This window comes from Astatotilapia calliptera, chromosome 5, assembly GCF_964374335.1.
Source record: "Astatotilapia calliptera chromosome 5, fAstCal68.1, whole genome shotgun sequence".
In the NCBI taxonomy this organism is placed as follows: domain Eukaryota; kingdom Metazoa; phylum Chordata; class Actinopteri; order Cichliformes; family Cichlidae; genus Astatotilapia; species Astatotilapia calliptera.
In genome coordinates this window covers 10,300,402-10,328,254 of record NC_137426.1, presented here as the reverse complement: position 1 = coordinate 10,328,254, position 27,853 = coordinate 10,300,402, and the positions used below count along the sequence as shown (strand labels likewise).

The window sequence follows — 27,853 nt, the reverse complement described above, 5'->3', positions numbered from 1 at the left end:
ACATGCTTGTGGTTTTTACAGTCAAAAATATCACTTTCTACTCGTATTTAAAATTTTGTCTGAATTTAGATAAATTGTGCTGATACAGTTTGTCAAAATGAGAAAATAACAGATTGGCAAGATGAACAGGTGAAATATAGAGGCCAAATCAAAAGTAGTCAAAAACATCCAGTTATACCCTGGACCCCAGAGGGTTAAAGGCTAAAAGCAAAGTTGTCACCAAGTACTGTTTATATTTGTGTGTACAGCTTTTTTGAGTATTAACCTTGTGCCTTTGGGTGAAATAATGGTAATATGAGGGACCGATCCATATGGTCACAAAGACAAGTCATTTGTTTCTGTGCTAAGTACCAGAGTTCCCCGGCTTTCATTCAAAATGTGTTTATCATCAGCACCTACACATTAAACTACTTAAACACTATAAATGTCTTCAAGCTCACACTGAGGCCGGTGCTGGAAAAGTTTGAAAAGGGACCTTGAAAGTGCTTAAAAAGCTTGAATTTGATCCTGAAAAAGGCGTATGAACCCTGATATTTACTACCTGGCTAATGTTGCCAAATAGGCCCTGGTAAGTACATGCTCAGATAAAGAGGGAGATTTAGGTCTTGGAGAAGTTCTGTTGGACAAAGTGGAGTGATTAGTCCTTAATTAAAAAGCTTTTTTAGCAAGTATGTGTGGTAATCCGTTAAGTGGGCTGTGAGATGCGTAGGGGAATTCTGAGTGTCGATAACAGTGTGTAGTGGAGGTCTTATGTAATCGAGAGCTGAGAGCAGCTAAAATGTAGATTCTTCCCTCACTTGGATGACTCAAGCTTTTGTGAAAGGTGCCAAAGTAGATTGATTGTAGCCTTTGATTAAGGGCACCTTTTTTTTTTTTTTTGTACAGAACGTATGCCATCAGAATACATTACAATCATGCAAATCACTTTTAGCTGTGGTTTATACACATATTGCTTCACTTTTAGTAACACTCATGATTTTATTTAAATTCTAAACACAAATTTAGTTTATGAAAATTTCTGCATACGAGTAGTAAATAAATAATAAATACACCAGAGTCACAAAATGTCTTTTTATCACGTGGTAAAGTTTCATTTTAAAGTTTGTACGTAGTGCTTCATTTTCTTCGGAATAATTTGCCTCATGCTTGCTGTTTTGCTCTTTTTGACAGATGTTCCAGTTACTGAGTCACCCAACTGGTAAGTTGCCTTTGATTATGATCAGACCATGGGGAAAATCACTAAAGGGTGGTGGAGAAAGTAAACTCATTACTATTATGTCATTACGCCTGCGATAATGTCATGCTTGCACTTCATCCAAACACGACATTGAGTGGGAGATACTGTGACGTTATAACATTTAGATGCCAGATGACATGTCACAGATAATGACGAGGTGATGTCAAGTATGAAGTGCTTCTGCTGATACAGTTCTAGAGGGAAATCACTGGATTGCCTGACTCACAATGATGCATACAGTATATTAGGATTAGCCTCATCTAGAATTCCTAATGTAGTAATGTAAATTTTGCAAGTCTTTTTTGCAATGCAATTTAGTTTTCTTCATATAGCACCAAATCATAACATATATCAACTTAGCACACTTTACATAGTAAAGACTAGACCTGGTTTCTCTCCATTATCCTTTGCAAATGTCTCCCTAGTGGAAATGAAGCAAGTCTAAATGTATGCATGTACTGACAGTGAGGTGCATGTCGATTACAAAAACGGGGACAGCGTTTCTGCGAAGACCCGTGTGTTTGTTTTTGTTATTGCTTTGAGTAGAACAAATTGAATTCCATTATTCTTCATTGTATAAGTGTTGTGGTACCTGTTAAAGCCCTGCACATATGGAACGCCCACAAGTTCATTCCATTTTTTTTTGTTGTTGGTGTTGTTGCTGATTAGACTTCTTAGAACTGTGTGGGCGTGTATGACTATAAATGACAGCTCCCTCCCTCGCCTGTTAGCTTTGCTCTGAGTTGTGGGGGAGGACTCCATGTACTCATATCTGTACACAGAGTCCTCACATAATTCCAAGCAGAAGTCTGACTGCCTCCAACCTGAGGAGTGGTCTAATCAGCCAGAATAGCTGAATATGCTTGTGTGGGTGTACAGGGACATTAGGAGGCAGATCACGGCATAACTTGGCGCATAATACTAACTGCGTGGTTCTCTTCCACGGGGAGTACATTTTACTTATTTTTGTTGTGCTTTTGGAAATATTACATATAATATTTGACATTCACGAATGAAACTTTCTACATCCATGAATATATGATAATCCAGTACCTGACTCTGAATCATTGGAAATGTAAAATGAACAGCAGACAAAATATCCATTCCTGAGAAGGTGCATGAAATGACCTTGATATTGATGCAGTCAGAAATCATCTTTCATGCAGTTAAGATGATTTGCTGTGAGGCGTCTGCATAGTAAATGATGATTTGATAGTTTATTGATTCCACTAAGGAAACTGTCTTTTTGCCTCCTGCTCTCCACGGGGAGGTCAGCAGTCAAAGTCACTTACAGAACAGAAACCCAGACACTAACGGGCAGAATTAGAGTTTCTCCAAAGCATATTTCAGCTCATGGTGTGTTTGAACTCACCGTAAGCTTGAAAGGCAGTCATCCTATTAAATCCCCAAAGGTAAAATCCATTGCGCCAGTCAATAATAATGAAAATAAAGTGAACACTGAAATTAGCCGCAATATACAAACACTTGACTTACACTGGTTATATAGTTACAGCTGAACTTATCAAGAGGTAGATTATCCTAGATTCTAAGTGGTATGTTTGCTTTAAAAAAGGACAGTTCTATCTACCTATAATCACTCAGGATTCACGACTCAAGTGTAGAGCAAAAACTGACCCGTGTGTTTCAGTCCCACAGGAGAGATATTCTGGCACACATTTAAGAAAAAAGCTGTACAATGTCAGTGATAGAAAGGTGTCAGAACACAGGAAAGATTGCTGTGTGTGGATATATGTAGCGACAGACTGGTCAAAGAGCCCACACTGACCCCATCTCCTATGTTGAAAGTGCTTTAATAGGCATGTGAGTGAATGGAAGTAGACGTGGTCTGATGAGTCACGTTTGCTGTTACACCGTGTGGTTGACTGTCTATGTGGCAGCAGGACACACTATTTAAAAAAGGCTGCAGAGGCACGCTATGGGCAGTATACTTTGTCTTAGCATTGATTTAGATTTTATTTATCAGTGTCGTGCTTCGGCAGAATTATAGCTCTTACTCTACTACAAAAATAGTTTCGGAATAGATTTAGGTATTGACTTGGCCTCTGAATTCCCTGGTGCTCCGATCAAATATCTGGGGATTGTGCTGGAAAATTTAGCTGTTTTTTGTTCTTCTTAGCTTTGTAGCTTATACTGCTTTTTGTACTATCTTTTACACACTGACCTTGTGTGCAGTTCTATTGTTTTTAGTTCTGTCTATGAAAAAAACATTAAAACTACAAAAAAAGACCAAAAAACCCCCTTTGGTTTGAGATCTCATCAGAATAATTTCTCTCTACCCTCTGTGCTTGCTTGATGGAAACCATGAGGTCTCCCACCTGTGCTTCTAGGAAGTGTGTTCAGAAACCTCTGCTGATAGTTTGGATTCCTGTCGACTTTCCTGTGCTGAGAGAAGTTGCCTGTGTTTGTACACAGGTGTGAGCGTGTCTGTTTGTGTACATTTCTGCTGTGTGCATATGTGAGCTCATAAATGATTATATACGTGTGTGCTTGCGTGCCTGTGTGTGTGCGATAAAGTCACAGCGAGGTCTTGGCAATTTCTCATTCAGGAAGATTTGTGCTGAGTGCACATTTCCAGTTTGGTTTAGTCAATAGTCTGCCTTTTAAAGAAAAGCTATCAATAGCACTTTCCACAATCAAGGTGTTAAGACTGTCAGCACATCCACTAAATCTGTCAGCAGTTTTAGAATAATATTGCCAAAATTACTTTGCGAATGTTATTGTAGAAATATGTGTGTTTTTTTTTTAGCACTGCTATGACAGCACATCAGCTCGTTACAGCTATTAGGCTCAAAGCAGCACTTCTCTCCTGAGTTTTATGTGCATGTCAGTGTTTGATACCAGCATTTACCTCTGACTTCACATTTTAACACTTGACAGATAGTTTTCATTAAACGGATGACACGGAACCCCAGCAGTGAAAAGATTAGCACAAAAGATACCATGACAACGTGTCTGCATGCATCTGTTTTATGCACACAGAGCCTTAACCTTACCGAATAACTTTCCTTTTTCACTTTTTGTTGTTTTTCCCCACAGAAGTTTTTTGCCTTCACCTTTTTTTCCCTTTTGCAACTTTGCGGGGAACTTTACACATTTGCCCTTGGAAAGCAACGTGTCTAATCTACCATGAAGAACGCATTTATTTTTCACAGCCACTTTGTTTGAAGAACTCTCACCTTGTGTTTCCCTCTGTTGGTGTTGCTGTGAACGAAAAAGAAACAAAGATGATTCTGTAAAAACATTCAAAGCAAACTAGTATATAAATATAATGAGAAGCCATGAACTCAAGACTTGCAGTGCAGTCTAATTGGAGTCTGTGATTGCTGTACAGAAAAGCTTGGCATTAACACAGTGTGCAATTTGGAAAAGGTTCAGGATAAGTAGTAGATTTTTCTATGCGTTTGCACCTTTCGTCCACACGTAAACGGCGTTTTTGGTCACTGAAAACGGAGATTTTTAAAAACTCCGGCCAGGGTGGATATTTTTGAAAACTCCGTTTTTGCATTTACGTGTGGACGAGAAAAACGCAGAAAACACAGCGTCAAAGGTGTGCGCATTTTTTGACGTCACACTGTGCGCCACGTTATTGTTTCGGTCAAATGAATTTCTACAATACTGTTAATTCTACTCTCTGCAGTGTTTAAATGCTTACATATACACACACAGTTACTGTCCCTCCACACATACGACTCGGTTCTGCTTTTATGCCCCAGCTTTGTTTACTTTTTCCCACCGAGGCTTCTAGACTTCTGATTGGCCAACATTTCTGCATGGTTAGGAATATATCGCCACCTGCTGCTTTGGCATGTTCATAGCCGTGTTTTCCTTCATTTCTGCCTTTAAGTGTGGACGGGATTATTTTTTAGAACGAAAACAGAAAATCTCAGTTTTCAAAAATACCCGTGTACGTGTGGACGTAGCCTCAGTGTGCTTAATAAAAACACTAAAAGTGCTACTGTTTATTGTTTGTTCTTTAAATTATGTTTGGACACATTGACTTAGATGAAGATCATTCAGATCACTGTGGCGGGGTGTGGTTTGTGGTTCAGCTGGGGATGTGTTCACAACGTTTAGTGGCGTGTAGTGTCTGCGCTGCACTCAGCGGTGACGTGGGGGTCGTCGGACACTTACTCTGGTGAGAAGGAGATGACAGGGCCCCGCCGGCTCCGGTAATTCACTCCATGGGAGATTTTCCACTTGAACAGCATCGTGATGACACCTTACGCTCAGCCTTTCACCAAGTGATAAGAATTGATGGTCACACGGTGTGCCCTGATGCAGCGCTGACCTACCCGCATTTTGTATTGATTAAAGATAGGCTTTAGCGAGTGAGTCGTGACACTCGCACAGAAGAGGAACACACCCAGCTGTTGGCGCCTAAGAGCTGCTGCGAAATGAATCTCCAGGCGGCTCATTATAACCCAGTGGAAGGGATTATGGGATATGACAATACTCTGGAATGAATTATGGCCCAAATTACTGCCCGTGCATTTGGGGGGATCTGCATCGATGGTGCGTGTCCAGCCTGGGATGTGAGCTGGTCAACTGACCGGCCATACCAAAAAAAACCTTTGCGCCCTTTGCCATTAGTGGAGGACCCTTTTGAGCACATTGGTATGGAGAGCAGGCTAGGCCAGATAGCTCCCCGGCCTAAGTTGGGCAATGGGGGGGCAATGGCGGGGCAATGGCGGGATGTGTGGTGTCAGGGGAGGTTTTCCATCGCATGGCCACGCCTTCCCTTAGTAGGATGCCGAGACCAGGGGGAAGGTGTGCTGCACAGAAAGAGGTGGCTGAAAAGCCTTATGAGCAGGAAGCAAATTGTAAATAAAGTCAGTCACGTGTCTATAACACTGTGTGCTTTGGGTCCTTTCTACCACACATATTATGAGCAATCACCAGAGAAATTCTGATAATTCCAAAGGGTCACTTTTCCTTTTAGCTCTATCTGAGATGATCAGGAGAGATCGAGGGGCTAAAACGGGCAGAGATTTGGCATATTGCACTGCTCTGGTGCTGTTGGTAAAGAGAATGGAAACAGATGGAAATGCAGTATTTGCATTCAAGCAGCTTCCACTTTAGGCTGTGCTCTGCCCCAGGCGATGTCATTTGCATTGGAAAATCATTCCTCTTTCTCTCCTTAAGCTATATGACTCACTAGGGCTTATAGGCAGAGATAAGTTGTGACGGGGGTGCGCAGAAATATTCCTGGATCGATTGCTACCCTGCTCAAATTACTCATACTTGACATGAATGCACACAGTCAGGGAGGCAATCTGTGTATCACTATTGTTCTGACTCTGCTCTTTTCCCACACAAGTAATTTTAATGACAAGAGATCAGTTCATTGCAAGAAATGTGATGAGAAATAGCTCTTTTTTGTTTTCATGTGGGAGGAGATCCTTTTTGTCCTTCAGATTGAGATGAATGATGCCACATCATAGACAATGCATCAGAGTAATACTTTGCAGAACTAGACACCACTGTAAAACCAAACGGTATTATCAGTAGCTGTAATACAACATGTTGGCAAGGCGTATCTGCTTCCACCTATGGGGCAGGCGCTTATTGTGCAACAGGGAAACATGGCACAAACGACAACTGACGTTTTATTTATATATATATATATATATATACACCCAGCACGCCCCTGCGGGCGGTTTATCCTTCAAGCTCGGGTCCTCTACCAGAGGCCTGGGAGCTTGAGGGTCCTGCGCAGTATCTTTACACAGCCTGCACCTGGGGTCTTGCCTGGTGTGACGCGGACCTTGTTGATCCGGGCGACATCCGAGCCGGCATGCCTTCATATTTATCTGTCTCGCTCATTTAAAATTCCATCAAGCAATGCTTCCATTACAAAAACTCAGTTAATCTTACCTTTCCATAGTCCAAAAATCGCAGATGGTACAAACGCCTTCCTGCTAGCTTTGATCATTGTATGCGCTCTGCATGCTCCCGCAGTGAAAGATAACAGTTTGCAAGATTGTTGAATGCCAACAGTGTATTTCAAGCTTGCGAGGCTACCTCCCCAGCAGTTCCCATGGACAACATTCTTCTGGCACGTCTCATTTGTCTACCAGTTGCCCATCACCTTGAGTAGCTGCTGCTGCTGGTACTGGCATTGCAAGTGTTGCTGAGGTGTTTAGCTGAGAGACAATTTAATTAGTGTAGATGAGATTCTCCTACATGCTGGATCCTGTCATATTATCAGTCATGTGGGGGAGAAAAATGCCTCACTGGCAGCATCAACACAAGCATTGTGATAGCTGTATCAACACGATTCCCCCCTGTGGTGCTAGAGTCTGATTTTAATAGCTGGTTCAGGGCATGTTTTCATTCATAAAGCCAGTAGTAATTATAGTCAGCCTCAGGCATGACAGACGATGATATGACAGTGCTCAGGGACAAGTTAAGTGACTCAAGTAGCACACTTTGGGCTTTGCAAAAGTTCTTGTGAATAATTGAATCAGCAAAGTATAGCCCAGTTACAACTGAGGGTATCACTGTTTTTTTTTAATGGCATAACATTCCTGTCACAAGATTTAAACAATAATTCTACAATATGTAGCTTTTATTATATTTTCAGCATTGGTAGGAAGATGTTCATGACCAAAGAGCCTCTAAATACCATTAAAACAACCCCAACAACTCAAAAATACACAAAAAAGAAAGCAATGAGACAGGTTATAGAGGCTAAGCAGTCCTCTTAATTTAATCTTGGTTTCTGATCTGATTTCACAACTGCATATCGAAACACATAGTGACACAATGTCCACGTACGGTTTAGTGTTCATTTATATGATAGAAATCTGTGAAATTTTCCTGTTTCTGGTGGCTTGCTAAAAATTATGTTGACTTTTACTTTTGATGTTTGAAAACGCTTGATTAAACGAAACACAAATGAGAAAACAAGCTGAAATTATGTTAGAGACTTTTCTTTGGTCGTTGGACGGTGCCAGAATTCCCCAATGCACCAAAAAAAAAAACTGTCATCACTTCCAACCCAATTTCTTTGAAATCAGTTTTTGTCTTGGAGAAACTTCTCTTAAATATCAAATAAGCACAAAGACAAAAGGGAAAACAAAACATCCTCTTTGTTAGAGGTAAAGCTGCACAGCTAGCCAAATTGGGAAAAGAATTCTGTTCCTGTTTCCGAAAGAAGTTACTTCAGAAACGTCACATGAATTTGACAGTAGCAAGATGTGTTCTGTCACACTTTAGGGAGTGTGCATTTGCACGCTTGAACAGCAAAGAACTATTTTCGACCACCCCCCACTCACCCACCCACCTCCAACCACTCTGCCTCCCCTTCCTCCCATTGAAATTAACTTATTATGAGGCACACAGAACTCTGTGTTAGTTTAACTGTGCTAATGTTTGGGTACCTTCCAGTGCCTCAGCAGCAGAAGCAGATGAGCCCAGTGCTTCAGTTCCTTGTGTAGGAGAGGAGCTCCGGGGGCTTCCTGTGGCACCATCAGCTGTGGTGTCCTCGGTCGATTCAGGAGACCACAGCAAAGAAACCGTCAAGCAAGGCTCGAGGGGCATCCCTGAAGGTACAAAGCTAAATTATATTGACAGTGAACCGTGCACCTTATATTGTAGATCAAGGGTTCAATTTCAGACCAAAAAAGATTAAACCTAAGCTTGCCTTGGGACTCCAACTCATTCCACCTATGTATTACAGTGTTCACATTGCGGATAGATCTGATAGAAAAACCAATACAGCCTCCAGAATTGGGTAAACAGTACTGTGGACCACACCATAATGAAACTGGCAATATGAATTGTAAACAGTATTTTGTTAGTATCACGCATTCCATCTCTTGACCTTGATCAAAGGTGGCAAGAACACCATATTACAAATCTGTGGTCATCTCATGGCTCAGTGATTTCTACATTGAAAGGCCAGACACACATAAAGATGCCTTCATGTGTATAAACACATATGTACCCCTTTCAAACATATACTGATACAATACAGACTGACTCACACACACACACATATTCTGTGCCATGATTTGATTTCTACCCAGACATGACATGAATCCAATTAATTTAGGACGAGGATCAATAGAGTACCATTTCCATGAGGGAAAATTGCTTTCGGATTTCGACTCAGTCAGCAGTGCTGCTGTTTGAAGGTGGCTCAGAAACGAGAGATGTAAAGGAGCCCTGCAGTACTTCATGACGTTTTTTATGTCCCACCCCTCTGATGCATTTTCACACAGGGGCCTCTGCTTTAGTCTGAATGCGTACAATGCAGTTAAATTGATCAAATAATGGAAGTATATTAAACCTTTCTTCCTGATATCTAAAATTAAAATACAGAAAATGGTAGATGCAAGCTGACTTAAAGCAAGAAAAATGACTACAGTTGTGCTGATGCTAATGAGAAATTTATTACTATTTCACGCTTGCCACATTTTCAGATAAAGTCTTCAATTGTCGGACTTTGTATTTTGCATGTGGATTAACCTGCGCTGGAACCAAAGTTGTGTAGAGTCATTGTGAATAATTATGTTTTTTCTCTTTCTTAAAGCAAGAATATATTTTTGTGATCATAGATATTATATGGATTAGAGTGTGCCTTTAGATGCAGTAAGAACTAAGAATGAGTTTATTCAAACGTCATTTTCTTGCTGTGGAGAAAAGTTAACTATAAAGTAAGAAAACACAGGGAAGAACTTCTGGTATACCACATTTAAAGTAAAAAGCCATGTTCCCAAGAGGCCCAGTCACTTTGCCGATATGCTGGGAGTCAGGCTGGTAGCCCAACTCCAGTTGTTTTCTTCTCTGTTGTGAATCCTCTTTGAATGCACAGGCATCGGAAACCAAGCGAGGTATAACGAACATTTGTGGAGCTAATCCTTTTTTGTTGGGGGACAAAAGAGAGAAAGAAAAGAATAGTTTATCTTCTGGCTTGTATTGCAAGGTTATTTTAAATTTTAGACTCAATAATCCATGATAGAATTCACATCTTCAGTCAGATTAATTGAAAACAGTGATTGTTGCTGTTCAGGGTTTAGGGGAAAGTGTTGCAGACAAATCACAGTTTAAGACCAAATCAATAAAGCTCACTGAGCTAAATTAGGCTGAAACACTCTCAAAGCAGTTAATGACAAATCCTGCCAAGCGTGGAGAGAGAATGGGTCAATAGCTCAAACAAGCCTGATACAATCATCTTATGTCATGTAGGCAAAGCCGTTGTGGCAACAGTACACAAGATACACATGATATTTGGCAGAGCTACCTGTGAATGATGATGTTTAAATGCTGTTAATGCCATAAATGTGGAAATATTCTAAAGCTAAGTGACACCCAGAGTCTAAAAGATCGAGCATAAACATTCAGTCGGTGTAAAGCTCTGTTAGATTGTGTTTGCTGTTTTTTTTGAGAGATATAAAAGAATGATGTAACAAAAGCAGGTGCAAGTCAGAACAACAATGTTTATTTCAACTCTCCTGTTTTACTCTGCCAACTCTATGCGTGACTGAAGCCGAACCCCCGACGGCAGAGGCTTCGGAGGTGATCTATGATGATGTTCCAAGCGAAGAACCCCTCTCTCCTGATGAAGGTTAGGAGCTGTAGACACCTATTCACTTTTCTTGCTTGCTTTCTCATAGATCTCATTATGCAGCTTCTGATGTGTAATAGCTCTTGTGTTTAGCAGATATGATCTATGAAGACGTTCAGAGAGACACTGGTGCGTTAGAGGCAGGCAACGGATGGAGCTCCAGTGAGTTTGAAAGCTACGATGAGCATTCTGATAACGAGGCCAAACTACCGACAAAGAGCAAGGTAGAGCCTGTGTGAATGCATCCGTTTCCTTCTCTACACAAGTTGTCATTTCTCCAGATTGTAAATGGCATCATGACTGACCAGGTTGTTTTGGTTGGTTTCCAGCAGATAGAAAAAAAAATCAATGTGACTATTTCATCTGGTGCTTCTGCTGTGCAGTTGTCTTTATTAATGTATAGAACTGTAAGGAAACTATAAATAACATAAAAAATGTATACCAGGCTGTCTAGCTTTATACTTTCATTGTGGGATGAAAGTAAACACAAGGCATTTCTTTTTGAAAAGCCTCAGATCTCTTTGCCTCTTTTCTGCCAAGGATGCTGTTAATCAGTGTTCGGCTTCAGAGTGTCCTTCCACATGATGGCACTGTGTTCACATTCACAATGTGCTGCATTTCTTTTCATGCTTCACCAGCCTTCAACACGCATACACCGTTGCAGGCATAAGAAAAAATTGCAATCACTCTAATAAAAAAAAGTATTTTGCTCAGTTGAATCTTTATCAATGTATAGATGTACACCTACCTTTACATATTTTTACATATTGAAGGTGTTGATATAACTCCATGGTAATCCAAGAGAAGCTCAAGTTAAATTAATGCTTTGAGAAGCGAGGGAGACCATAGGTAGCAAAATGCTGCTTGTGAAGGGAGAGAAAAATGAGTTCAGGTAATTACACGAGGGTGTGCTGTGAAAATCCCTCCACAGGTCTCTTTGCAAACTTGTCCCAGGCCACTGAACAAAAGGAACGATTCAGCGTCACTGGTTTGACAATTAATGGCCCATTAGAGCCCAGTAACCCTTTTTGGCAAGTACAGCCTTGATCAAAAATATACTTTTTTAATTAGCTTCGTCCAATTAATTTTATACCAAGTATACCTAAAATTCTCATCTTACCGAAGAAACCTGGGAGACCTGCAATAGAGTTTTCTTATTTAATATGTTCACTAAACTGCCTGAAACCCCTGCCATCCTTCTCTAAATCAAAGGCCATCAGTCTGATACAGCATAACCCCTCTGACCAATGCAGTGCTTCCAGCTTTCACTCTGCGCTTGTGATTAATTCCCAGTGTTTCGTTGCTTGTTTTGCCTTGATCTCTTTGCCTCCATTTCCCTTTTCTATTTCCTTTTTCCTGCTCTTTCATCCCCCTTTTGCCTTTTGTGGCTAAACACAACCCGCACCTATGCCCTGCCCTTCCTTGTCCGAAACCTGTAGCTCACTCCTGAAGTGCGTCGGCTGAGGGAACGGTGTGCCAGGACCAAACGAGAACTGGCCATGAGGCTGTCTGGAAAACACAACTATGACATCAAGGTATATCTCCAGCAGCAAGTGAACACAGCAATATCTCACCATGTCTTTAGAGAGCTAAAAATCACTCTGCTAGATGTTTGCCAATAGGATTGACCCTGAGCTGAAATATGCTGTCTTGTATGCTCAGCTGATGTAAAGGCTTAACTGGCTTGCTATACCATCCTTCCCAACTTTCCTGTGGACTCTGACTTTAATTTAAGATTCCTGGTCAGTCTATTGGTCTCTCTCTCTGACTCTCTCTTTTCCTGCCTGGTTTAATATTAAGATATATTTGTGGAACTCATTAATTATTAACTAATATTCAGCCTATTTGCTTCCATAAACACTAGTGCAACTTGCCCCCAATTAATGACCTACTTTCCTGAAGTAGCATTGTTTAAAAATACTAGCACTCTGGGTATATTCTGGGTCTGTGGAGTCTTGTTGCAGGGCTATTCTGATACTAAAGGTGGAGTTTGTGGTCAGCTGAATTCTCCCGCCATGAGCTACGCAGCTCTGTTGCTCTCATGTGGAACTCTCTTACCATAATCTTCCCATGATACGCTCATAGACTCACTGATTAGAGCCTGTTCAGCGACCCACGGGGAGTTGCAGATGGTGAGATTCATGATGAGTCTACTGAGCGCCACTTCTCTCCATCTCTCTCCAGAGGTGCACAGTAGGTTACCAAGTTGCCACAGCATGGCACTTTCCTCATGCGCTAACACTCCTTTGTTGTCTCTGTCTGCTCTTTCTAACTAGGTTCAGCAGCTCATGAAGGCAGCAAGAAGCGGAACGAAGGATGGGCTTGAAAGGACCAAAATAGCCGTCATGCGAAAAGTTTCCTTCCTGCAGAGAAAAGATCAATTGGGTAATGCAGGAAAGTCTAAAACTTTGTAAATCTTGGTCAACTGGCTTTTGGGGATAGAAGTTATACTATGTTTAGGAAGTTATGAAGTTTGGGTTTTGTAACTCTTTACAGTTGACACTTTGAATTATAGGCAGTTGCTTGTATATAAAGCTAGCCAAGCCAAAGAAGTGTTTCAGGGAGAGAGAGTAGAAAGTCTTACTTTTTCTTTATACAAATCCCTTCAGGGAGAAATGAAAGCACTGTGAAAAACAGATCTCACTGATTATAACTATAATAAATAAAACAGACACACTTCCTCAGTTTTCCGACAGACAGTGTGGTCGAGCTATTCTTTTTTTTTTTTCTTTTTTTTTTTTTGATGCTGGAGAAAGCAGAAGAATGAAGCACCTCGTGCGTTCTCATATATGTTGCGTTATAAGGACCTTCGCTTAATGGATTAGCATCCATTAATGGAGAACTGAGCAGCCCCATAAACCACAGGCACTAAACCCAGACCTCCAACAAATCTTAAAAGCCATCACAAAGAAGTAAAGAGGCCAGTGTTGCTATTTTTAGGTATTGATTGAAGGAAATCAACACAGCATTGTATTTCTTTTCCACCAGTCTTCTGTCATCGTTCCAAAGTCTTTAATTGGAATTTTGGAAGCTTCTGGTATTTATGTCTTTATGGTTAGTGGTGAAGTAGGGATTTTTGAGACTGTCGAATGTCTTTGTGCCAATGCACAGATGAGAATGTTTTGGGTTGTGTCTTTGCAGTCACACTCCTTTGTGCCTCCTTTACTCCTACAGAAATACAGTATTGTTAGATTTTTTTTTTTTTTCGTTTTTCTAAAGGCCTCTCTGCCTCGCCCGCTTTCACTCTCTCACTTCTTTCTCCATTGCGCTCCCTTTTCAGAGAGTACAGAAGTCTCTTCATATTTTAGAGGTAATAAACTTAGTGTGTCGCCGTTTTTCTCCAACTGCAGTGAGATGTGAGGGCTGCATTTTTGTTATTCTCGCTCTCCCTGCCTCAATCTCTGTCACATACGCACTCTTTAACCATTTTGTGTTATTCTCTTTTCTCCCCCCCATTTCTCAACATCTACAGAAGAGGAGGATGATGCAGGATATCTGGATGTGGCTGTGTCAGAAGTGAAGCATCCTCCCCCACAGCTGAGCCCGATGCCAGAGGGGCTGACCAGCCACCAGGTACATCAGAGGGCTTTTTGTCACAAGCTTGTGCATGTTCTAAACGTCACATCTTTATGGTTATTGTGTTTCCAGTTGAGGCTGTTAATTGTATTTATTGTTTCCGCAGTATTTACCTCACACTCTATACTTTTCATCCTCTTTCGAAAAGCGTTGCGTTTTGTATCTGGTACAATAGTTGCTTTCATGTCAAACAAATCCAGTGATTCATGCAGTCTGCTGCAAACCTTGTTCAAACAAACCTTCCTGTCTTTCAGTGTTTTCCTCCTGTGACAAACATATTATCATAGTTCAATCCATCAAACTGTGCCATGCTTAACTGAAAGCATACACATACTTCTGCCCAATCATATCTTCTTTGCGCTAGATCTCCTGACTGGTCTGTTGTGTGCGCAGGTTGTCAGGCGCCATATCCTTGGCTCCATCATTCAGAGTGAGCGCAGCTACCTGGAATCTCTCAGGAGAATCTTGCAGGTAAGCTGTTTAGTCCAGTTGTCCTCTTCTGCCACATGCAATATCATCAAAATTTAACTGTTATGAATTACACTGAAAAGAGAAGCGGCGGTATCAATCAAATTATCGAGGTGTCTCAGTGTAAATAATCCTGATAAAATACCCATCCTCATTTTTGTGATGTTGTACCGCTGCCGCGGGAGAGAGGCAGAGTTGTGGTTGCATAGAAGGGGGTGGAGCTTCTCGTCCTTAATCTTCCTTTTTGGAGGGAAAAAGAGTTGTTATCTCCTAATCGGTGAAAAATAAGAGGCGCACCTACTGAAATTGAATAAACAGTGATCAGTGGCTTCACAGCAAAATCCTTCATTGTAAAGATAGAATGGGCTACCTTTGTTCTTGAGTGACATGATTGCTTATTATACATAGGTTGGATTAGCTCATTTGAAATTTCTCTTTTCTTAGTCAGAGAGTCCTGATAAATACAAAAATAGTATCTTCAAACATATGAAAATAAGAATCTATACCTACCACAATTAGATACAGAATTGTAAATCCATTATTAGAACTACATTCTGTATTATAACATAGAAAAACTACTTTGCAGTTATACTGAGTTGCCTAGCAAATTTTTTTATGTTAATTATCAGTTTGGTGGATATGCACAGACAAGACTTGCAAAACAACTAGAAGGGCTCTTGGAAAGCAAATCCTTTTCCAATGCCAATGCCAATGCCCTATCTCCAGTATTAGCACTGAGTTATAATGCTCATTTCCAGCTCCATATTTCCTCTCTTAGACCCTCTTTGACATCATACACATCCAAGAGTAGAAGAAAAATGTTGGTATCCAGCCATTTAGAGCTTGGCACGAGTTTTTGGTTCATAACAATTACTTGCATATACACTAGCTCATTATTTTAAACTTTGTCAGCTGTAATAAGAGTTGCACCCAGCATGTAACAAGTGTATATATGACAGGAAATACAGAAAAGCATAATGGACACACTTTAAAAATTTAATGGACTCTTCCTTCAGATAGATCTGTCAACTCAATACACTCTGTTTCCATCTTCAGTCTGACAGTGCCTCAACTCTAGCAGACATACAGCTGTGGTCAGAAGTTTACATACGCTCGTCATAGGCAATAACGTCATGGCAATTTCGGGCTTTTAATGATTTCTTTGAACTGTTCTTTTTTTCAGAGTGGAATTTTTATATAGCATACATCTTTAATGACTTGGTTGCACAAGTTTGAATTTATTTTGGATTTTCTGTAATCTATACATGGTCAAAAGTCTGGCTTCAAATATATATGTGTACTCGCTTAAATCCTTCGATTAATAGTGCTGAAGGTTCCATGTCTTTTACTTGACAAGGCCAAGGTCTGTTAACTTCTCAATTTAAGGAACACAGCAAAGACCTTAGAAGGAGAATTATAGATTTACACAAGTTGGCCATTTCTAAACAGCCACAGATTCCAAGATCATCAGTTCAAACAACTATACCTAGCAGAGATCACTGTGAATACGGGCATCTTTTATATACCATCTATGGTGTACGAGGAAAAAATGATCAACATGGTTACAGCATTTGATTTTATTTTCTGTTAAATAACATTTTTATCTTTAACTTACAGCTTACACATTATATCTATACTTCAGCAATAACAGGTTCAAGGAAGTTAATTATCACCCACAGAGCATCAAGGCATTTCTGTACGCTGTATAGGCCAATATACCCATCAGTGCTGACTGAAGAATTAAGCCTCTTTTCGCCATGTTGTTTTTTTTAATCTATAACTGCTGGGAGCTCTTTTTTGTCATTATTATTCTGGCTTTTGTGATTACAGGTCACATTGAGTTCTGAACATGTTTGTTAGTGGCAAATGCTATTTTACAATCCTTGAATTACTGGGCTTCCAGGCAGAATAACTGAATTTTCTTTCTCTCCCTGATTCACAAGAAATGCGTCAGTTACCCTGCAGTTTATGTCTGTTTATGCTTCTGACAAGAGAAGTGCTTAAGAGAGTGGATTGCTGGTCTCTCTTAAGAACCTAACCTCCCACCCACATACTGTATATTGATATACAGAAAAATGAAAACACAATTTTCTGTCACAATCTCCCCAGGAGTACCACCGACCACTGATGGAAGCTGATCCGCGCATCCTGAGCCCACGGAAAATCCGGCCTATATTTTACCGAATCAGGGAGATCACCCAGTGCCACTCCATGTTTCAGATTGCACTGGCATCACGTGTGGCTGAGTGGGACAGTACTGAGAAAATCGGAGACTTATTTGTTGCATCGGTTAGTGTGCGTGCATGTGCATGTTTATGGTGTGTGCGTGGGGCAAATAGAAATGAAACCGGAGGATAATTTGCTGTCTTATACACGTTTGTGTGTTTACGTGCATTCTTTGTTTGTTTCTAAAATGCAATCGAAGTCTTGCATTGTGTCTAGAGGCACTCATATTGTTTTTACCATTTCTGGCTAACATTATAACACCGGCTTTGCTACCAGAGTTATAATGAGCTACAGGTTTTAGATTGAGCAAACAGGCATAGTTTACTCCAAACATGAAATCAATTACAGTTGTGATGAATATCCTCGATGCATCCACTGCTCTCTGAGATGTGTGCTTACAACTTCTGGCGCTAGAATAGTAGTGTTCAGGAAGAGCTTTCCTATGTGAGTCTCAGCCATGTGCTCACCCATAAGGTTGGCTCATTATTTGCCTATCAGAGGGGCTGATTTGACTCCCTGCACTGCTGGCCATTATAGTGCTATTCCATTGATATCATAATGCCTACCACCAAATGAGGACACATTGGAAACAAGAGTACTGGGACTGCGTACTCCTCACTGAGCAGGTCTTTTTCATGTGGTAATGTACCTGTACCTGCAGGGCTTGTTGTAATATCTGAAAGGCAGTATCCTGAGGGGCAGTGTGAGCAAAGAGGGTTAAATCCTTCATGCAATTTGCCAATTCCCCACTACACCTCATACTGCCACTATCAGCTGCCTGGTGTGGGTTTAATTGAGGATAGAGAATAAATGACACAAAACGGACACACCCCCTTCCCCCACAGACACATGCATGCACACACACTCGCTCGCTCTGCCGGCTCATTCCTCTTTGCCCAACTTCTCAAATGGCTCGTGAAGGGTGTTTTTCAGTAACTGGAATGGTAAACAAACCATTTTAAAGCACTATACTTAAACATCCATTTCCTGGCTTCTCTTTACATTAAAATTAAAGGTTGCAGGTCGTCCTGCAAAATGGATGGTTAGTCATTTGAGATATTAGAGGAAATTACAGGACAGTGGATTCTGCTATAAAAACCAAAACACGGTAGAGCCTCTGCTTGTCTAGCTGTTGCCTCCGATTCAGAAAATGATGCTTTCTGTTTGTGCTTTCTGTTTCTACAGTTTTCCAAGTCCATGGTGCTGGATGTATACAGTGACTATGTGAACAACTTCACTAATGCCATGGCGCTCATTAAAAAGGCGTGCATGTCCAAACCAGCTTTTCTGGACTTCCTAAAGGTGAGCTCCGACCAGAGTATAGTGTGCATATTTGTCTTATTGACAGATTAATATGAATCATTTGTGTTTTAGCTCCTATTTTTTTCCCCCTTTTAGTGTTTAGCAAACGCTGAATCTAGCAAATCCCCAAATCTCATTGAGCCATATAATTAAATCATACATTTTCGCTTTTTCAAACATACAAATAGTTAAGTTCATAAAAATGTGGTTATTTACACAAAATTGGGATTCAGCTCATTGATTGTATTAAATTATGGTCTGATTTAGTGTGTATGCGTGTGTGCGATTTAAAGGCTCTGCTGTTTACTTAATGTTTCAGGCATTAATTAGAAATCATGGGCTCACAGATAGGAAATAAAGTACCACAGTGTATGGAGGATGCCATGAAATGATTTAACAATTCCCTCTGCTCCCAGCATTTACGCATGAGTATGACCCAGATCATTGAGCTGTAATGCTGATTTACAGAACCATATCACCCGGCTGACAGGCTTGCATGTTACTCCAGATAAAATGTGTCCTGTTCTTTCTCTTGAAAGGTTCCTCTTTCTCTCCCACTGCATGTTGCACCTCTTACTGCCAATGGGATGACAAACAAAATTACAAATTACATGGACATAAAGAAGAAAAAACACTGAACTCATGAAGGTTTTAATGGGTTCTTTTTCAAATATTGCAGCAGCAGTGACATTATCATGTTATTTCACTGTGACAGCAAAATGACAGCTATAGTTGTAGATGTGCAACTTAGTGAGTTCAGTACACATCAGTTGATAGTGATTTACATATAGGGTTAAATCAGACAATACATAAAATCTCAGAAACACTATGACTGTAAGTACTCCTCGTTGATTCAACTTTGCACTAATGGTACTGTTAGACATTTTGTACTTACCCGCATTAAAGTGTAGCTTAATCCAGATCGCAAGTTCCGTTAGTAGAGCAAATGTGAAGTGAGCTTGTTCTTGGATGGCAAGACTTGTTATTAACCCTGCTGGAGATGTCACTGGCCTAATGTAGTTCATGGCAGCTGTGGAGGGAAGTGTGCACTTGATAGGTCCAATCCAGTCTTGCCCTATTCCCCTTTTTTCACATTAGAAATTGATGTCAATTTCTAATGTGAAAAAATAAAATACTTTCCCCCAAAATAAAATTAACATGGGGGAAAGTTCAATCATTTACGTCATGTCGGTAAATGCTGAGGCATCTTGCTGTTTGATGTTTAGGTTGCAAACACAGCTTTAGGCAGCAAGGTAAAAGTGGTTATATTTCTGGTGACATTGGCAGGTGCTTGCTTTAAAATAAAATAATTTGATTGATTGATCATACATGTGCCGATCTGCTATGTGCTTTTTGCCTCTTCCTCGCCTGCTTCGTAGCTCTGACACAGCAACAGATACTTTGCAGACAGTGGTTTGAATGACAAAATGGGGCTTTGTTGCATCATCCTACATTGTGGCTGTCACAAAGTACAATTTATTTTCTAGATGTCATCACAGAAACAGATGTTTTCTCCTTGGATACCACTTTGAACTTTTTTTTTTTTGCTTTGGATCTCATTTTAAGAACCTTGATGTGGTAATCAGAAGTTAAAATAGGTGGAGGAATCCCAATTTTTGGCACAGCAGTGCAGTGGTTAAATGACTAAATTAGAAATAGGCCACAAAGCAATTTGTACTTTGAGCTCCAGTTAATTTGTTTTCTTTGGCACAGTCTTTGATTATTGGCTGTGTTCAGCAGACCTGTGCTGGTGGTGCTTTGAAGTTTACTGCTTTTTGTGTTTTAAACCTCTACCTGGTAAAAAGCCAGTGTAAAGGTGAACTTCAACAGCAAATAACACCAGTGAGCATTACCTACTTAAAATTCATTGAAATTGATAACTGTTAACAAACAACAACAACCATTTGGAAACAAGCGCTGCATAAAATTTGCTCTCGTTTAAAAAAAAAATGCATAGAATGATTAATAAAATCTGATAAATAAATCCTTAAAAAGTCTGCTGACTGTGTCTCCAGATAGGATTTAAAAAAGCGTTTTCTTTTTGCATTTCGACCACCATACTGGAATCCCTCATTGATTCTGATTTAGCACTGGTTTAGTGTCACGTATGTCTCTTGTAATATCTCTTCAGTTAACTGTAACCTAACCTGACAATAACCGTGGCCATTGCAGTCTATTTACTGTCCAGGAACAAAAATCTAAATCAAAGGAATCCAGTTTGTTGTAAATGACATTTCATAATATGGAATAATGGGATAAATCCATTGACAGAGAATTGGGGATATTGTGATTAAACTTAAAGCATAAACTTGATCTTTTTCCATCTGTGAGAATAGCCTTCTCACACATTAACATTTCTTCTCTTATCTGGAAAATACAGCAACTGTGCCTTTAGCTAGCAGACTGATTCTGAGTCAAACTGCACAGAAACAGTTTATGTGTTTGGTGATATTTGATGAGCATTTTTAAAGGCTGTATGGGGAACTGTTGCAACTTTAATGCCATCTGCATGCGAGCGCACGTGACAGACATGGGAAGAAAAACGAGGATGTGTTGAGATTGCCGGCAGCACCATGGGGTAACATTACTTTCTGATTTGTTGATTGAGTATCTGTTTTGCATCAGCTGGAAGCATCACCAGGCTGCAGCTCATAAAAAATTAACCCGATTAATATTATGTATTAAACTGCCTATCAGATTTAATTACTCATTAATTGCAGGTGCTTTAACACCTAGTTCCCAATCATTTTGGCCCACTTTTATCTCTGGTGGGAGCTGATGTTGATGTTACATGGTTAAAACAGTTAACCCCCCCCCCACCCCCGTCTTTCTAACTCTCTTAATGGAGATACCTTTTAGTTCCTCATATATTAAGAAGCAACTCCAGGGTTTTTCTGGACACTTCTTATTAGTGTGGAACGAGGAGTCCTACTCTGCCTCACTTGGTGTTTCCCACGACCTCTCTATTAAGTGAGAGTATTCAGATCATGTCCTGAATGAGGAGTCAGGTGAACGTCTACGGCATTCAGATTATCTGAGACAGTATTATGGTTTTATAGGCCATCTGTGTTAGACAGATTTGACTGTACATGACTGCCCTCCAAAAGGGAAATAGAGACGTTCTTTTTAAAACTGCTCTCACCTTCAACTGCCTGACACCACTCAAACATTTTAGTGCACCAAGCAGGAAAGAGCCCATCTCCAATGACGTCTTGCCTTGGCCAGATGTGGTGAAAAAGATTTTAATCTGATCATTTGAAATTCTTCCACTCAGGGGTCACCTTTGGTTTGTTAAGTTACCTTAAAAAAGTTGTGTTTGTCAGTGTGTGAACATTAGATCAGGTAGATACGATCTTAGAGATCACTGCCTTGTACTTGCAATTGTGTTTGAATAGGAGGGTGGTTGCAGACTACTGCCAACTTGTCTTTGTCAAATGATTGTGTGTAACTTGTCTTCTGTGTTAGTATTTTCTTTATACAAGATGTCTCGTCTTAAAGCCCATTTACAAGGAACACTATTGAGCCACAACTGATGGACAAGAAACAAGTTCAAATCTTTTGCCATCATTAAGAAACACTGGTCTTTGATAACACTGCATGATCAAAAACTAATGGAATTATGACATGTAATGAATAAAAAACCAGTAGCACAGAGGTGTTGTTTTCTATGAAAGACTGTGTTTTCTTAATTCTTGCTGATGCATTTTCATGATAGCCAGTATGGGATCATAAAGGAGATATGTGAGAAAATATGATGAGCTAATAGTGGAGGTAGTCGTCAGCTTTTTTCATGAATTTCTTCTTTCATTTGAGGATGGAAGCTCATTTCCAGCGAGTGGCACGGGAGTAGCATTCGTATATTATTTGTATAATATTCAAATTACATTAAATTATGGACTTTTGAAAGTGAACATGGACAAAATACTCTCGTTTCACTTGTTAACTGGTTTAAATCACTGTTGAAGAAAATCAGTCAGTTTTCTTGTCCCATGATTCTACTAACAGGGACCACTAGCACATAATTGCATCTAATCTAGGGTGCATTACACACAACATAAAATGTCATACACCAATGACTCCCACCAGCATTAATGCTCCACCAGAACCATACTCGATGGGCTCAAAGGGATGTTTGGCCAAATCCAATTCCCCCTCAGCACAGACATGCCTGTTGTCCGTAACTGACAACCTATCCTATTTCAAATAGCAGTCCAAACTAAAGTCAATAATGATCAGCAAAACAGTTTATGTTTTAGTTCCTAAACATAAAAAATGAGATGCAAAACGCCTTCTGGTCTTTTTCAATATTTCTTTTTTACAGTTTGGTTTATCCAAACTGTTCCACCATACAGTCTATTAAATAGGTCCAGTGATTTGTCTTTTTACACTGGCGGTGTCATCATGTCATAGACTTAACACTGCACCAAACGATATCTTTTCCTGACCTGCACCCACAGAAATACATTAGACATAACACACTCAAAGAAACTCCCCTTTTATGCACTCATATGACTAATACACCCTGTTTTTCATATCTTATTCACCCACTCACACACCCACACGTGGTCTAAAGAGAATTCTGACTAGATCCTTTTAAAGCCGGAATAACATAGTTTCCTCTTAATGGCCTTTTTTGAAAGACGTTTTCTCTAACTGCACAACTCTGTTTTCTTTTTGCTTTTGGTTTCAGAAAAAGCAGGCATCAAGTGTTGATCGGATCACTCTATATGGCCTGATGGTTAAGCCCATTCAGCGATTCCCTCAGTTCATACTGCTCCTGCAGGTATAAAGTGTTGTTTTTAGAGCCTAGTAATTTTATTTCTTTTATTTTAATCAATCTCTTTATGTCTTACTTGCTTTCAATATAAGAAACCTTGGTCACATTAAAGGCTGAGTATATAGACTAATAAAGATGAAAAGCTGCAATGCAATGGATTATGGGTTTTAACTCCAAAGTACATTTCCTCGCATACTTTCAAAGCACGAAAAGTAGCTAGCCACATCAGTTTTTCATATTGCTGTCTTTATGTCCTAGCTTCCATTTTCCATTTTGAGCAAAGATTTGGATTTGAGCTTGACTTGCTGGATCTGCAGTAGCTCATTTCATCCCTCAGTAGGCATTGATTATCCATGAATTCCAAAGATAAGTTATGAATGTGAATCAGGCATTTTCTTCCAGCCTAAACTCAGTACTCTAAAGAAGAAGTGTATGCATTAAATCACACATTACAGGGAAGTAGACCTGAAGGTGCAGCTGAGATGCATATCAAGAAAACATTTGACTTTTCACTGGGTCATAGATGCAGATGGAAGGCACAGCACAAGCATGTTAACAGACATCTGGGGGTTTTAAATCTGTTTTGTTGATTGTGTGCTTTATAGAGCTAACACTGGAAGATCAGTGTGATAAACATACAGTGAGCATTTGATCCTTCAGGCCACATTAATTCATTGTATTTTAGGATAAAGGTAAAAACACTGAACGGCTTATAATTCTAACAAGTTATACCTTTACTTAAAACTTTTTTGTGACCTTTTTTAGGACATGCTTAAGAATACGCCAAAAGGACATGTGGATCGCCTGCCCCTGCAGCTTGCTCTCACAGAGCTAGAGGTGCTGGCCGAGAAGCTGAATGAACAGAAACGAGTAGCCGACCAGATTGCAGAGACTCAGCAGCTAGCCCGCAGCGTTAGTGATCGCTTGCTCAGTAAGGTGACTGGATACGCATGCACTCCCGCATAAACATATCTACATTTGCACACACGTACATATGCCCCAATCAAATCAGCTGTGAACCAGTCCACTGAGCCCTCTAACTCCACGTGTTGTTATCACTGTGAGCCAAACACCTAAAATTAAACTAGTATAAAGCAATCACTTATATCACTTTCCCAAACATTAATCTAGGGAGGCATTTTTATTTAGAGAAATTACCTCATAGAAACGATGCCCATTATCATCCCAAAACAGTACCAAATGCAGTGGCAGAGGCGTTGCTTCTCCATTACCACTCTGAAATTACAGTCCTGCTGCTGCGAATCTGAACAAATGCTGCTCTGAATAAGAAGAATTAGGGGGTAAATGAGACATTTAATTGGAAACTGTAAGAGAGCTATCTCTTTCACCCTGTCGCTCTCCCTCTTCCTTTCTCCCTCTCTCTCCTCTTTACCTCCTCTCTATTCCCCTCTTGCACTCCATTGCTTACTCTCTTGCTTACCTTCTCACTCAGCTTATATACTCTTCTTCTCTTTCTCTAGTGTGACTGCTTTTTTCTCTGTCTTCTTCACTTTTTCACCCTCCCCTTTTTACTTCTCTCTATCAGCCCCTGCTTTCCAGGACTCCGAGATGAGCTGATTCGGCCAATCTCCTCCACTCACACAGAATTCCATTTGCTGCGGTGACACTGCAGAATTCCAATAGGAAACACTCGCCTCTATTGCCCCCATAACTATCCAATGAAATATTCATTCTTTGTCTCAAAGTATCTAAGTCACCAGAACAGGACAGATAACCATGCGAGAGAGTTTCATACACGCACATACACAAATGCACTCACATGAGCGCACATGCACAGTGCACTGCCGTGTGTGTCTATTGATGCTTGAAGACTTTAAGAATGTATTCTCATAAGAGCCCACATCTCGAAGGAGCTGTATGGTTTTGTGCCCATCAAATAGCAGTCCAAGTCAGACTAATGAGTCATTCTGTGAGCTATCTGAGCCAAAATCAGCTACTTCTTGTAGATAGGACATTCTGTTTTCTGAAATGTGGTCAGCTGCGTTGTTGCACTGCAGGTTGTAGAATGAACGCAGCAGAGAGTTTCATTATTTGCTCAAATTCGTGCCTTTTAGCGAGCACAAACATCAATGTATCAGGATGTGAGCTTCATCTTTGAACTTAACCTGGTGCTTGCACTACAGTGGTATTCTTTTAATTGTGATGAGTCTAGCTTATTTTGGTGCAGTGTGCATAAAATAAAAGTATTGATTTAGCCAGTCATAAAAGAAGCTGGACCAAAGTGATAAAAAGCTTTCCTTTGCCATTTCTCTTAGACAAACATATGGATGACTGAAAAGGAAAGCATGTGCCAACATAGTGTAGCATAAATTCCATCTGTTATTGGATTCTTTAACTGTGTCTCTGTGTGGGTGTTCGTGTTAAAGGGGTGCACGCAACAGCTAATGCATTTGTATACCCGTGTAGTTGCCCTGTTGTGGTGGAAAGGATTGCATGTCCAAGTGTTCATAAGCTAAGCCAGTTTGGATTCTGTGTTAGTGGGATGGTGGAGAGCATAGTATAGGCAACAGGACAAGGAATAATTGTAAGCATATTTCTGAAGCATTGGGCGAAAAAAATCCGGGCAAACCTTTCTTGCCCTCAAATTAAACTGAAGGTTGGCTTTATGATCCTCTCTCATTACTTAAGAATAGTATGAAAAGCAGAGATAGGCAGAAGGGCATGCGTGGGCTTACTTTAACTAAGTCTGTAGAATAAACGTGCTTTAGATGTATTTGCGTATACATTCAGGACACACACATTAAACGACCTTGGGAAGGATGAGTGTGTTGCTAATCCCTGATGAGACATCTGTTCCTCCAAGCCTGACTTGTGCGTCCTCCAGGCACTGAACTCCAGAGGACTGGCCCTTTGTGATACTGTCTTCTGTGCCTCTGATCTGATTGCTGTGTCCCTTTTAGCAACTGAACTCGGAGCAGGGGTCACTCGTCCTTTGTGAGACGCTTATTGAGACTGTGTATGGTGAGCGGGGACAAGTCCTGAAGTCGAAGGAGAGAAAGGTCTTCCTCTTTGATGATGTACTCATCTGTGCCAACATAAATGTCAAGTAAGTCCCTCTTGTAGAGCAAATTGAGCTAAATGCCCTTGCATCCTAGAACACTTTGCTAATGCGTTCCTAATGTGTAGTTCTAGCATGAAGTTGTGTGCAAGTTGCGAAAAGACAGTGTGGTACGCTGCACGGTTAGAAGAAATTGCTATTAGGTGGCAAAAGGCTCTAATGTTGTGCCCTAGGTTTCGCAAAGATATTTTGGCAAACTGCATAGTAAAGAGAAATAGCTGCTAGGGGTTTTGAGCACTATCTGGAATTGCAGCAGCTTTATCAGCTTTAAACAAATGGTAGAATACCTAACTACAGCTTCAGGACTTCTAGATTACTGACATAAAACATTTTTTGGTTTCTGTCCAATTTATCTTATGTGACAGCACCATTGATCACATCTCTCTCGCTCACTCTCTTTCTGCATTTCTCTCACTCTTCCCTGTCTCTTTCTGTCTGTCCCTCTCTTTCTTGAGAGAAGTAAACAGGAAAGGGATTTTGTATATTTTGCAAAGCCCCTGTCAAAGATGTCGCTTAAAGCCTTCTTGTTCAGCCTTCAAAGCAATTATCACTCTTCGTCTCATTCAACTCGAGTGTCCCGAAGTTGACTTTGTCTGCCCTCCAGGAACTTGACAAACCGATCACAATGTTGATTGTCTGCGTGATTACAGGAATACATGAATAGCAATGAACTCCTCCTCACAGCCAGGGGTACAATTTTGGTGAGGAACATGGGTGATCATAAAAATTCTAATTCCCACTACCAACCACCTTTGTAACATTTCGCAGAGCATCTCGTTCCATCGAGTGTTTGGTGTAGTGCTTTTAGCGGGAGCATTTGGCTAGAGCGAGGTTTTCTCTTGAGTTGTTTTCCTTTTAATTACATCCCTCCTTTTTTTCTCTCTCCGTCTCTAACAGAGGGCCTCCAGATATCAGCAGCCTAGTCCCTGTTGGCCCCAAGTACACCATTAAGTGGAGCGCCCCCCTACTACAGGTGCAAGTAGTAGAAGTTGGGCAGGAGGGCTCTCAAAGCAAAGACACCTTGTTCCAGCAGAGTGGGGCTAAGAGGCCAAGTGGTACCTTCACGTCAGGTAAAAACAAGAATGCGAACACGCCAAACTGTCTTTTCTCATTTATTTTGTTAATCTCATCACTGGGACTGACTGTTAGCCCCAGCCCTTGCTTCCGACTCAGCAAGCCTAATCTGTTTCTGTTCTGAAGCATCGCATGGAGGGGAGGAGATGCGTCCGCGCTGCTTGTCACTCTGATTGAGGATGTGTTTGTGAGGAGGATAGTGATGATGGTCACTTGTTCTCATCTGCCTGGGGTGTTTTATCTTGGAGAGCGATGTGGGGCTAGTGAGCCCCCTGCTGCATCATCCTCGCAGTCTCATTTCACTCTCTGATAGACCACAAACACATCTAGAGTGGAGTCATCAATCTGCAGAGATTATTCCCTCCCTTTCCAGGCCCAATTAGAGAGCCAGTAGCTGTAGATAGGAATCTGTGGTTGAAACACTAGTTCTCCCACCACCCCTCACAAAACTCTGGTGTATACAGAGCTTGACGAGATCCCTGATAAATGTGCCATGGGAAAAGGGAGATACAAAGCCTTATC

General features: G+C 40.6%; 1 protein-coding gene across 3 annotated transcripts in view; it reads left to right on the top strand.

The window, feature by feature from the left end:
• Positions 1-27,853, top strand: part of arhgef10la (Rho guanine nucleotide exchange factor (GEF) 10-like a) — a 114,931-nt gene that overhangs the window by 17,098 nt on the left and 69,980 nt on the right. Inside the window, exons 3-16 of one of the 3 annotated variants that reach the window (XM_026167151.2) lie at positions 1,171-1,198; positions 8,648-8,808; positions 10,752-10,829; positions 10,926-11,053; positions 12,269-12,364; positions 13,106-13,214; positions 14,302-14,402; positions 14,799-14,876; positions 16,983-17,162; positions 18,285-18,401; positions 23,092-23,184; positions 23,944-24,114; positions 26,100-26,245; positions 27,155-27,327. In XM_026167151.2, coding sequence (XP_026022936.2) covers positions 1,171-1,198; positions 8,648-8,808; positions 10,752-10,829; positions 10,926-11,053; positions 12,269-12,364; positions 13,106-13,214; positions 14,302-14,402; positions 14,799-14,876; positions 16,983-17,162; positions 18,285-18,401; positions 23,092-23,184; positions 23,944-24,114; positions 26,100-26,245; positions 27,155-27,327 — 1,659 coding nt within the window. Of the gene's footprint in view, positions 1-1,170; positions 1,199-8,647; positions 8,809-10,751; positions 10,830-10,922; positions 11,054-12,268; positions 12,365-13,105; positions 13,215-14,301; positions 14,403-14,798; positions 14,877-16,982; positions 17,163-18,284; positions 18,402-23,091; positions 23,185-23,943; positions 24,115-26,099; positions 26,246-27,154; positions 27,328-27,853 lie in introns of all 3 variants that reach the window. The other 2 variants (XM_026167150.2, XM_026167152.2) reach the window with 2 other exon arrangements.